The sequence below is a fragment of the Perca flavescens genome, chromosome 14, assembly GCF_004354835.1.
Source record: "Perca flavescens isolate YP-PL-M2 chromosome 14, PFLA_1.0, whole genome shotgun sequence".
NCBI lineage: Eukaryota > Metazoa > Chordata > Actinopteri > Perciformes > Percidae > Perca > Perca flavescens.
The window spans coordinates 21,848,101-21,861,883 of NC_041344.1; the positions used below are offsets into that span (position 1 = coordinate 21,848,101).

General features: G+C 42.6%; 1 protein-coding gene across 2 annotated transcripts in view; it reads right to left on the reverse strand.

Annotated features, from left to right (window-relative positions):
* Positions 1–1,221: 1,221 nt before the first annotated feature.
* jazf1a (JAZF zinc finger 1a) overlaps positions 1,222–13,783 on the reverse strand; it is a 48,100-nt gene continuing 35,538 nt past the window's right edge. For both annotated transcript variants that reach the window (XM_028597022.1, XM_028597021.1), the window contains 4 exons: positions 6,322–6,394; positions 5,213–5,409; positions 3,443–3,612; positions 1,222–2,564 (listed from right to left, as the gene is read on the reverse strand). In XM_028597022.1, coding sequence (XP_028452823.1) covers positions 2,388–2,564; positions 3,443–3,612; positions 5,213–5,409; positions 6,322–6,394 — 617 coding nt within the window. In that variant the 3' untranslated portion in view covers positions 1,222–2,387. The remainder of the gene's footprint in view (positions 2,565–3,442; positions 3,613–5,212; positions 5,410–6,321; positions 6,395–13,783) is intronic.

Sequence of the window (13,783 nt, forward strand, 5' to 3'; positions counted from 1 at the left end):
AGCGGTGGCGGTAAAGCAGGGATGGTTTTACGAGTGTTTGACAGAACTCCCAATGGGAGGCTCTCGGTCTCCGTCCATCTCGGCCTGTCTCTGCTCTGATCCCAGCCACGGAATCTATTCCCCTACGCTGAAAGGCAGGAATGGAGCTTTTCTACAACACGCAACCCATTACCTAAGGGTTACTTTCAGGGTAGCACGTCCGCAGATGTACTCTGAAACTGAGACGAAGATTTTAGAGCTCTTGGTTCACGTGCACGTATTGAGGCTTCAGAATAGACGTGGATGTCTTTCAGGCATTTGGCATTTGTTGGGCTAGCGCGCTTAAAGTCCAGAGAGATTACAGTCCAGGCGCATGGTAATTGCTATAATCGAATAAACAGGATATTACAAAGAAATTAAGGGGGTTAAATAATTTATGTTTAACCACCTAAATAAATTAAATTAACAAATACCAGGAAAAAAAGGTATCTTTGCCATCGTAACACTGTGGTTTCCATGGCAACAGCAGCTTGGAGGACAGGAGGGTGTGTGCATGTCAGAGGTCACTGTACCATCAAAAGAGAAGAAGCTCGTGCGTTGAGCGTTCTGCAGATTATAAACTTTGTGCATGATGAGGAAAATGATGGCGTGAATCAATGTGTCTTGGCACGCGGCGGCTGCACTGCACCGCTCTTGTTTTTCTTAGAGGCAATGAATGATGAAATCCCAGTCAGGGGCAACAAGTTGGCCACTGCTACACTACATGAAACACTGCCGGCCATCCTGCTCCACAGGAGTCAAACCAGCGGCCTGGCACAGACAACACAACAGATCCGAGCACTGAAACACACAGAATACAGTTACACTCTATAGGCTGATGACTTGGATACCGCTGAAAAAACAGACACGCATGGAGCTGACGCACGCGCGCACGCAAACACACGCACACAAACGCAAGCACACACACACACACAATAGAATAAACTAGAATGCTCTTGTCTACAACACACACAAGTGACAGGTTGTAGATGGTAATCTCTTTCAAATACAAATCTTTTTTTCACACATTATTCCTCTCAGTATGACACAGAAAGCATGCATGGAAACATTCAGTCGATGTACATCCACTCATCCGCACATTTTGGAGGCGCGATGAAGAGAAAATCATTGCCACGCGTTTGGCGACCTCCAGGGTGACTCCCTATAACCCCTCCCCCTCCCCCTCCCTTCCCTCCCCCCTCATCAGGCACATGGTATGGTCAATGTTTGGCAGTGGAGAGCTGTTGGCAACATCATGGAAAAAATAAACAAAACAACAAAGATCTTGGCAACTGGAATACAGTATGATGCTTAACCTGCTTTCACGGCTAAGTCTCTTGAACACAGCTCTGGCACTCTGAATGTGGAAACACTGGAAATATGAAATAAATGGATGGCTTTTTTTGCTGGGATGAAATGTGTAAAATATGGATTGTTGGCCCAGGCCATGTTCAATACATTGAGCACTGAGCAGCCCTAACTGATCAACAGTAAAACATTGCACGCGAGTCAGAGTGTCAAACCGAAAGGCGTTTTGGCTCATCTCTAGGGTGTGGTGAGAGAAAACTCTCCGAACCTAAAGTCAGCCAGCTGGACCTCTGACGTGACAAAACTGGCCGTCTCAGCAAATAAGGAATGAAAGGAACACTTACTGATACATAGAAAGAAAAACACTGACAGATATATATAAAATAAAGCTTGAAAATAAAGTGTAACTATTTATGTATATGCTCATGAATACCTTTATATATTTTTATGTACACATACATATCTGTCTATTGTTTATATATCAATATATCTATTTAAAGTATAACTTAACTCTCACACTGAAACCCCCTGAAGTTACAGCGAAGGCACAGATCTAAGCTCAGCAAACTCTCTGCAGCTAATGGAAAGGGAGTGTAACGACTTCTGAACTCAGATCAGCACTAATGTCAACTTCATCCCACTCAAAGACGAGCAGGGGAAAGGGGCTGGGCGTGGTTGCACTTCTGTTTTACATTTCCCCCTCCTCTTTCATATCGTTTGTTTTTAGTCTTTTCTGTCTGTTTTTTACAGTTAGCACCTTATGTAAGTCAAACAATAGAGAAAAAAATAACGTGATAGCATATACTAATGTGCAAATGTACAACAATAAAAAATACTACAAAGATACATTTTCTTTTTCTCCAAAAAAAATACAAGTGATATAACATGGATAGAAGAAAAACAATTGTAACATCCAAACAAAAAGATGAAGAAGAAAAAAAATTAAAACAACTTAAAGCACGCACTTGATTCTGTAGTGTGCGGGATTGGTACAAAAGGGTCAGGGAAAGGAGAGTCAGGATAGGGCTGTGTTTGGGGTAGTGATTGGTGTGAGCCGGGCTCTAGCCTTGAATCTTGCGCAGGATCTCGGTGGAGACAGGTGGGTGGAAGTTGATGGTGTGGTGTCTCAGGCCCTGCGAGGTCTTGTAGCTCTTGCCGCAGCGACACTTGAAGGGTTTCCTCACACGGATCTGTGTGCGGTGGCCATTCTTGGCGTGGTATTTGATACCGTTCACATTCTGAAGAGACAGGGAAGTGGAGATGCATTATGAAAAAGGAAAGAAGGGTTACAAGCACCCTTTTTTTTTTACAGACAAAGCCCATGTGTGACAGGGAATGTACGCTAACCGGCAGTAGCCTCAACACAGATTAGGAATCCAAACCCGATCTTTGACAAATCCCAATTTGCGTATTTGCTTAACATAGATAGCTACTTGCCAAATGTTTTGCTAAAGTGTTTTGGTCTCCTTATGAAATATAAATTAATTAAACAAACATGTTTAAATTTTAGAGATTGAGAGCAGCAGAATTTAGGATATGTAGGGCTTGAGATCACCGACAACATCTATTATAGTGTGATTATAGCTTTAGAATCATTGTATTGTTTATTTTTTCACATTTTACTTTTAGTTTTATTGGATGCCCATTAGCTTTTGCTGTGGCAGTTGCTAATATTCCTAGAGTCCATTATTATTATTATTATTATTAAATTACTACTGATTACTGATACTACTGATTACTATATAGTAATTCTACAGTAACTTTTAAAGTAAAGTTATTATAGAAACCCCAACACATGTTGACCCATTCAGATCAACAGCAAATGTGACTTTATCCCACGACACTGTTTTGGTCTGAAAAGGGTATAAAAGATGAATGTTCCCACACTGTTGATCATTTAAAGAGCAGGGACTACAAGTTGAATGAGGTTTTTGTTACCAGCTGCAAATATACCATGATATTTTTATCACCGCCTCCAACCACGACATCTTGCATTTATTATGGGCTATTTATTTTTTTTATATTATGTCCAGACACGTTATACTCAGACAAAAGCTACAGTGTCCTACGGATGTGTAGCTGGGGCTGACTTCTCAGTCCTCTGGTATGGAATTACCTTGTATCTCTTCTTACAGCCGGGGACGGGGCAGGCAAACGGCTTCTCCTCTCCCCCGTTCATGCACATGGAGCTGAGGATGGACTCAGAGCTGATGGCGCTTTCCGTTGTCCACGACTCATCGCTGTCCGACTCCTCGTAGTCTACCTCCTCCTCATCATACTCACTGCCTGGAGGCACAATGGAGACACGCAGGACAAATAAAAATGCTAACGCGTCATGCCCAAAAATACATCTTGCCGTGGGAATTTACCAAACAGAAATGATATGTGACTTATTATTAAAACCTTTTCTGCTGCTTTTTTTCTGCTGCTGTTTGGATGCATTAGCAGCCCACATGTCACTGAAAGCACTGTTCAGACAAAACAGCAGTGGTGTGCATGTGCATGTGTGTGTGTGTGTGTATGTGCTTCTGTGAGTCAAAATGCAGGGGTTGGCACTGAGAAAGAGATCATTAAGTGGGAGTGATCCCCATTGCTCAGCCTGGAAAAAGTGCTTTGCTAAGTTTTTGCAGAACATTTTCCACTCACATGCTTGCACACACACACACACACACACACACACACACACACACACAAACAAACACACACAAACACACACATAAAGTCCCACTGACCCCCCACCATCTCACAGGAAATGCTGCACCTCAGCATGAGGAAATGGATGGCACCCTGGCACATGTCGAAAGAGTGTGTGTGTGTGTGTGTGTGTGTGTGTGTGTGTGTGTGTGTGGTGTGTGTGTGTGTGTGTGTGTAGCCGTGCTGGTGTATAAGCCCAGACCTAACACTACGTTTGAAACCATTTGGGCTGGAATTGGACATCTGCTTCTGGGCTGTGCAACACACGGCCCCATGCGAACACACAGCGTGACATCTGCTATGTAATTAGCAGAGTGTTGACTGGTCTGCTCACTGCAGGAGCCACCAAAGCCAACGCACAAACACACATACACACCGAGCAGCAGCAGGAGCAGTAGACAGTGGTTGGGGTTTTTAGCTTTTTCCAGTTTCCATTTTCTTCATGATTCAAAAATGTAAGGAAATATGGGCATGGGAACATTTGCATATCCAACTTATCACAAAATGATTGTATAAAAGTAAATAAAAGTGAATAGTTTCCAAATGCAGTTTGCATTACTGAATAAAACGGTGAGCTGGCTTGTATTTTTTTTATGTTTTGAACTTTTCTGCAGTCACCAGGTATGAAATGTGCTGGATTCATTTAACGTACAAATATCTTCATTTGTTCATCAGTATCAGCGTTTTCCCTAGGAAGGGGAAGACTTAGGTCCATGTATTTGGCAGTGTGTTTAGGGGTCCTCCCTCAAGAAAATGTTAGGTTTTTACAATAAAAAAAAAAATGCCATTTTACATAACTTTGGCCCATTATTATTATTACTACCATACATATATGTGTCTAAAACGTTGGAAAAGCTGGAGCAGATAAATAAATAACACTCAAAAAGCTGTCCAATGGGAACCAACTACAACCATTAGATCTGAGAAAAATAATTTAGTTACATTCATTTGGCTTAGGTGGTGCCCAAAACGGCTTGGGTGCTGCATCTAATCCTTATAATGGTAGAGAGTATGAAGTCAGAATTTGATAAATGAGCTCCTGATGGTGCAACCATCACTCTGAGCTGCTTCTGTTACTGCCAGAAGGGTTCATTTGCATTAGTCACTGTTTCATCACCTCCATCACTCCACATGTTCAAGCAATCCATCTTTCTCTGTCTCAAACACACATTTCGACACACACCTGTCATACCTGTTGGGGTGCTGCTGCGGAAGGAGGAGGAGGGGGTGATGGGAGGCGTGACGGGAGGCGTCAGGTTACCGCTGGTCTGGCGAGGAGGCGTGGCTGTGCTGTTCCTGGACACTCCACCAGTGATGGACAGGGACAGTTTGGGCGTAACCTTCTTCTTCATGGTCTCCTGCTCCCGGCGGGCCGCATCTGTCATGAACCTGTGTACAGGGGAGAGGGAGGGAGGGGTGGGGGGGTACACAAGCCCTGAATATAATTTTTACCAACAAACCTCCCATCTGATCTATGGGGATGTCAACTTGAGCACCTTATAAATGGAGGCATTATACTGAGATTTATTTCTGAGATCTTGGAACACTAGCCAATGGTATCATTACTGAAGAGAACGATGGTCAAAACTACAGAAATATAACCCCAGTTCAGTTGTGATTAACAGGAATTATACTTTAATAAACTTGATGTACTGTAGTTTGATTTACATTTTACTTTTGTTTGTCCTTTTTTAGCGTTCTATAGTGTTATTTGTTGCTATAATGGGAGCATTTAAGATTTCATCTAATTATTGCTGTTCTGTGCACTGGTGCTATGAGAGGGGAGTCTGAGGTTTGAGAAGACATAATTGAGCTGCTGAATGAATCCCATTTAAATATACAGTCATCTCGACATTGTACAGTAAACACGAGTGACATTTACAACCTCGACACTTGAACAATTACCATCGTAAACAAACCTAGCTCTCTCTGTTTCACCGTTATCTTTCTCGAAGTTGTGTCTTGGGGTGATTTAATGGGGCATTAAGTGAGACGTGACACATCGGTTCACCACACAAAAACACACACATGCAATATTCCTGAAAGGCCGCTTTTGGCTGTGCCGTTTGCAGCGCAGGGAGTCAGGAGTGATTGTCTTGTGTGGTTTTCTGTGCTTGTCTGCGGATGAGTCACTGCTGTGACTATGGGAAGACAGTCATTTCAGCTGCTCTCCGCAAGCCACATGTACGCACACTCACTCACACACAGACTTTTACTGGTGGAGCAATGCTGCACTCAGAAGGACACCTTTGGTTGTGTGTGTGTGTGTGTGTGTGTGTGTGTGTGTGTGTGTGTATATACCTGTTGATGTAGCTAAGGGCCAGATAAGTGGGCTGCTGTTGCTCCTGCTTCTCCAGGACCCGTGGATCTGTGTCTGGAAGAGAGAAAGAGACATTTCAGATTAATCACTGCTCTCTGTGGAGGGAAAATGTTGTGTGAATACTCTTAGTATGTAGCTGACTCATACATCTATTCTTCCTGCCAGACTGGCTAATAGATTACTGACTGTTTCTGACACACTGCGTTCTCTGTATCAGTCCATAATATGCTAGACCGTGCAGATACATTTCAGATACTTTCATAAGTGGCACATTATTACGCCAACGCCAAGCCGTCTCTAATTTACTACGAAAGCCTTTCCCAAACTGACCAGAGGCTGATTAATCATCTGAATGTGGCAAAGAAGAAATTTGTCCGAGAGTGAAAAAGCGACTTGGAGGCTGTGATGAATGTACACAGTGTATTACCCGAAACACACACACGCTTTTTCCAGTTGACTTGCTAGGTCAGTAACACTACAGTAGGCAACTTGCATTGCCTGAGGGAAACAGTGTTAACTTCAAAGCCCCACCTCCCACCCCCTGGAAAACAGGAGCAAGTGTGCATGAAAACACTGCGGGTGGGTGCATCTGTGAAGTACCAGTGCCATCAAGTGTTCAACAGGGGGAACATTCAGAGTGATCCACACTAAACTAAAAACTAGTAGGTTTAAGCCATGGCATGCATGGCTGTGTGTGTGTGTGTGTGTGTGTGTGTGTGTGTGTGTGTGTGTGTGTGTGTGTGTGTGTGTGTGTGTGTGTGTGTGTGTGTGTGTGTGTGTGTGTGTGTGTGTGTGTGTGTGTGTGTGTGTGTGTGTGTGTGTGTAATGGCTAGCAGATGTACTGCAATTCCGATCTAAGAATTGGATCATCTCTGGGCCACAATTAACATACTCATACTCCTGGACACTTCCTCCAACTAATCCTGTGTGTGTGTGTGTTTGCGTGTTGGCCGTCTTAGCCTTTTAGTTTTCAGGCTTCCACACCTCATCATTAAAGAAGAATGCAGACTTCCCACAGTGAGGGAGAACACCAAGGAGACCAGTAAACATGAAAAACAACCTAGAAAAAAAATGCACACTACTGCTGCTGCTGTGTAGACCAGAGTCTTATACATTTGAGTATATGTAAAAACATTGAATATGCTAGGTGAGGATAAAAGATAGCATGAGCATGCATCATTAAAAACACACACACGTACACACACACACACACACACACACACACATCTGAGGTGGTCCACAGAGGTGGTCTTTGACAGTATTTTATAGCTGAGCCTTAATAATCCTACCTGCTGCTCAGATGTAGGGACCAGAGCTCTCTGCACATGCATAAGCACACGCACACACACATAACGCGACCTACGCCAACTGAGGCTGAGTCACGAAACATGACAATGAGAGCTAGCAGCACCCTGAAGTCTGGCTTCTTTAAAACCACTGAGTGTGATTATTTTTGTCATTATATTTGATATAAAGTGATGATGATAGAATATGGATCACTACTGAGGTACTCTGAGGATATTTAAGAACAAGAAAAATGTATTAAGGGAAAATATAATAGGGCTCAAAAGGCTAGGGCATTCCATGCTTGTTTATATGTATCACCTGACTGTAATGTAGCCCTCAAGCTTCATTCCCCTTCCTTTACTTAAATCCTGACATTTGAGAAGCTGGAGCAACTGAATGCATGGCATTTTCTCTTGATAAGTCACTTCCAACAATCGGTTATCAAAAATGTTGTTGATAAATGTTCTGTCGAGAAAGTGTGGTGGACTTTCCAACTTACGAACTTATGCTAGGTAAGTTGAGACAGTGGTACCCCAGGTCTCCTTCAGGTCAGTGACCAACATAACACCATAACCCAGAGGAGTTGTTCAACTTTGTGCCTCCATGGAAGACGGGAGACGTAAGAGCAGTGTGATAAGACGGGAGACGTAAGAGCAGTGTGATAAGACAGTGCTGCTCAGCCTGCCAAGACCATAGTAAAACTAAACACATAACACATTTTGGCCGTGCTGAGATATTTGGGCGCCCATAATATCTTTGTTTACTTTGAAGGTTCAGCTAAACTTAACACCAGCATGAGTTTAAATACGCCTTCAGGAAGACAGAAACTTCAGAGAGTTGGGACGGTACGACACGATCGTGGTTAAACTGTACCGCCTGCTTAATTCGCTCCTCAATTGGGAATTCATTAAATGCTCCTGTGTGAGTCATCAAAGTCTCCCGAACCTTGAAATGAGTTGTGCTGCTCCTGAGTTTTTAGGCCTAATTGATTAATCAACTAATCATCCGTCTGCAATAATGAACCAGGAGGCCAACTTCTCTATGGTAGGATATTAAAAAAACACTGTAACAGTGGCAGGAAGTTAAATGCCATTTAGGCAAATGTTTGACAGCCAGGTATAAAAGAACAAGAACCAGAAAAAGAAATGCCAGAGTTCATACTTGGGATGTACAAGGAGTTCCAAGTTTTTGCATCAAGATGAGGTAAGTGTGTACATGTGTGTGTAGAGAAGGGGGCAGGGTGTTGGTGGAAATGGAGTTAGCCAGGTGCAGAGAGAAAGCTGCAGTAAATGTTCACTGGCTTTATGACTTCCGCTCACCTAGCAGGACAGGAAGCTAATACACTGCTGATCCTGCCTCTGGAGCAGGAGGGGACCTGCACGCACGCACGCACACACACACACACACACACACACACACACACAGCTAAGCTACATGAATATCAATTTTCACTGATTTAATTCGCAAGCTTTACATTTAACCTACACAGCGCATTGCCTGCAGCCTACTCTGTTTTGTATCTGCATGTGTGCATGTGTATTTGTTTCAGTGAATGTGTGCTGCATGTCTGAGACATTTTAGAGTCCTGAGGGTCTACAAATATATCCCTAATTAGCATTCCTGTCATTAAAAGCGGCAACCAATCAACTGCTGCTTCACTCATTTCAACACAGACATCCATCTCTCACCAGCAGTACACTGCTGCCCCCTGCTGAATACACACTGTGTGCATGTGTCCTCAGTGAATGTGCACGTGTATAGGTCTGTGCGTGTGTCTTTACATGTGTGTATGTGTTGAAGCCAGGCCAAGAATGCATGGCTTGTTTTGCAGACTGCTAATTAAGCCACAGAGAGCATTTTAACGTGTTTCTAGAGCAGCAGGCAACCGGATGGAGGGAGAGGAGAGGAGGAGGAGGAGCAGGGGGGATATGGGTGGGGGAAAAAGGCAAACTTCTCTGTAATTACACTTCTCAGTGCTTGGTGGGCTGTTTGGGCCCTGCGACTTCCGAAAGGCAATCTGTGTCACTGTGTGTATGCGGATGTATGTGTAGCGTGAAAAGAGAGGGCCTGTAGTTTCCAGTTTGGGATGCCGATCCACTAATTGCTCCGCTACACCCTGACAGGTCATTTAGGAAGTATGGTGAACACACTCTCTTATATTCACAAACACACGCCCCTTCCCGTCTCACACCTCAGAAAGTGGGATGAGAAACCATCTGGCAACTAGGACTGGGCTATATGGTTTAGTTTATCTTAATTAGTCGACAGATAATGTATCAGCAAATATTTTGATTATCAATTTTTAATTAAAGTGCTTTTTAAGCAAAAAAAATTGCTGAAGATTTCATAGTTTTATCTCCTCGGTTGTGAAGAATTGCAGCTTGTCTCTGTTTTACATCACTGTAAACTATAAATATTTTGGGGGTTTGGACTGTTGGTAGGTCAAAACAGAACGATGGCATCAATGTGGACTTTAGTTAGTTTAGTTTTTAGTATTCTGTACAATTTCATAGACCAAACAAATAATCTGTGATCAATCAAAAAAAAAAAATGACTGGATCAACAATTAAAAATCATTGTTAGTTGCAGCACACATACAAAACAATCAAATGAACATGTGCTCCGCTGTTATACGCATGAGACCAAATCTCCTAGTGAAAGGCAAAAAGTTAAATTATACATATACAGTTGGTTTGCAAATCCATGATAATTATTTTCATGATTAATTATTACGTTTCTTGATTTTACTTTTAGACTATGAAATGTCTGAAATAGTGAAAAATGCCAACCATAGTTTCCCAGAGTCAAAGCCGGGGACAGCTTCAAGTGCTTTGTTTTGTCTGACCCCCTGTCGAAAACTCAATTCAATTCAAATCCATTTCATTTATAGTGTCAAATCACAACAGGAGTTATCTCAGGACACTTTACAGATAGAGTGGGACCACACTCTATAATTGACTATTCATTTTTTACTATCATGTTAGACAAAGAAAAGCAACACATCTTCACATCTGAGAAGCTGGAAACAGTGGAGCTTTTGCAATTTTCCTTTAAAAAAACAATAATTTCAATGATTCAACGGTTATTTCTGTCGATCAGCTTGTCTGTTAATTGACTAATCATTTCAGCTTTGAAGATCATATGCACCACAAAATGATTTCACCTGAAAGTCAATTAATGCTCAGACCTACTGGCAACATCAAAGCAACTAATGCCAAGACACACTCCAGTAATTCACATAATACCTCCTCTGCTATGCAATTATATCTTAACTCAAAAAACTAACAACAGCAGGGAAGGGGGTTTCCTACCTGTTAATGACAGACAGGTAAAAACTGCTTAACCACATTGTGTTTGCCTTTTCTTTGAGCCAAGGCAGATAATGGATTACAGCCAAACTTGGCCGGTGGGCTGAGTGATTACTGTAGGTCAATTATCTGCATGTTTCAGCAGTGACTGCATTATTACAATAAAATGCTGACGACGTGACTCCTCTTGTCAAGTCGCACCTCGTCCTTTGATTTCAGCTATAAAAGGCAAATCCAAATGAACAAAAACCCAAGTAAATTCTGTCTAAACAAGGCTGAGATTTCCCTGTGCTCCCCCACACATTTTTCCTCTCTTAACCTTCTCTTTCAAATCTCTTCCCTACTTGTAATCTCTTTCTGCCTCTCCCTCCCTCCCAGCTCCTCATTGTTGAGGTAAGAGGCAGGTATGTGCTTGTGTAGTTGGGAACACAGCACAGCGCTACACACAGGCAGATTAGCCTGACATCATTACATTCCTCAGACCTTACCTACAGTCACGGCACAAAGCCATTGACAACCACACACCACACTAAACACAGTTCACCTAACCCATTTCCTATTGCATTCAGCTGTGATCTAAACAGTGCGGGTATGTTATTGGAAGGCTGCTATCCTTTCTTCTAGAATGAGGTCAGCACTGAAGACCGACATATTACCTCATTTTCTCACGGAAAGGATCACAACAGGCTCATCTGGTTTATTTGCTGCCAGCTATTGTGTGCTGTGTCAGAGGAGACAGGAGTTCAAATAAGATAATTGAGATACACAGGGGGGCAACCCAGAGGCAGAAGAGGAAAATTTGACTTTTTTTTTGTAGCACATAGGATGTCCTACCACAAGAGGGCAGCACAGTAGTAATGACCAAGTTTCTAGCATAGGCCTACACTGATTTCTGACCCTGACCCAGACCTAATGACTCACTTTAACAGCTGTTTATGTCTGATAGCACAATCCGGCAATCCAAAATTGTAGCCTCTGGATTATCTGATTTATTGTTAGTTCCTGTTTTTTTCATTATCTGTTTGCACACTGCATGATAGACCACAATCAAGGCCATCTGTCCTCTGCAAAGCCTCAAACAGCTCATCTGACGTCTGACGTAGGAGGATCAAATTAGCTTATCCTTTTGATTGACTGCCGATCGCACACTGATGCCCCATTTCAAAACTAAAAGGGGAGTCAAAGCGTAATGCCACTATCCCCTTTTTCTCTCCCACACCTCAATCTCCTCCGTCTGTCACACTTGTCCCTGTGGTAACTGATCTAGGAGCGGTATTGATTAGACTGTGTGATCTTGACGCTGCTGATGACCAGCCGTGGAATAAAGCGAGCAGAGGGGAAACTCATTAATCCGAGTGATCTGACTGGTAAAGTGCCTTTCTGCTCAGCTGATTGTTGGGGTCAAAGGTCAAGCTAAGAGCCAGATGGGGCATATATCAGTGTGGGGTTTTGACTGTGTGATTGAAAGGACAGGGTCGGTTCTTGAATTTCTGTCAGTTTAAATCCTTTAATTCTTTTAAATTTGTTTACTGGTTGGTTTGGGGTAATTGTCACAACATATATGGTGTAAAAAAAATCAAATGGCCATTCACAGTGTTAATTTCCCCCCTCTTTGGTTAATTTACAAGTGATCCATTGGGCATATGCTAGGATGAAGAGCGGTCCAAAACACTATCATCACACCGCTCCACTTTCTCCTCACCTACAAACACAGTCACACCAAACTTGACCCCTTTTTTAAACAACAGCACATGAATCCTGTCCCACATTTGATGTGACATCATGCGTCAGGTGTCCTCACCACAGCTGGCTGCTCGGGAGCGCTCTTTGTTAGTGAGACAGCAGGTGTGCAATAACTCAGCCAATATACTGCCCCAACCCCTTTGGAGACAGCCAGTTGCCATGGAGACTGGCTCAATGAAGCATCCATTCAACCCCACTGCCTCACCCGCTTCAAACAGCCTCCTGAGGATGGATACACGCCACAAATAATGATTAGCCCACATCAACCTGTGTTTTGGTGGATCACAACTCCCTAGATTCATCTAATTTGCTATGGTGGATTATAGGTTTATCTGCCTGAGAGGATGGTTTTGTGTTAAAACAGAAGCAAGCATTTGAACTGTTTGTGCTTTAAAAAGTGTTAAATATTTAACAAGCATTACATTGCATGATACTAGTTCGACTACATGGGAATGCTTTTCCCAGTCAGATAAGGTCAATAGCAAAGGAGCACTCACACATCAAAAACTAGGCAATGCTATAATGACTTACTAATATGTTATTTACTGTGCCTGCATCTATGTTGATAAATGTTATCAATTAGCCTACCGCCAATAAATATTTGTTTACTACAGCATTCTGTCTTTATTACCTATAGGTAATAACTTGTTTCGTTCATTTCATACTATTCCCACCAACGATGGTGTTTGTCAAACTGTGGGTAAACAGATTTTCAGTCTATAGCTACATACCAGGTGATAGTTATCAGGGGGTTTACCGTTAGATTAAATATATATATACATATCTAATATAGGTGCAACAAGTTAAAGCTTGTGCATGTGGAAGAAAATATTATTGTTTCATTGTATGTCTGCCACAAACTGGTTCAGTATGGGGTCACATTAATTAAGTGACATCAACATATCAGAAAGCACTGCAAAAGGTGATGTCTCGATGCGTTGAGACACCTGAGGTGACAAAAGCGTCAGGCAGCTCAATACACAAGCCGTGTGAGAAAAGCTCCGGCTGCACGGCATCAGGCCTGAAAACGTAAACACACCGACTCTTCAGCAATGTTAGCTGTGAAACCGCTGCCTGGTCGGAATGCTAGTTACACCTATGAGAC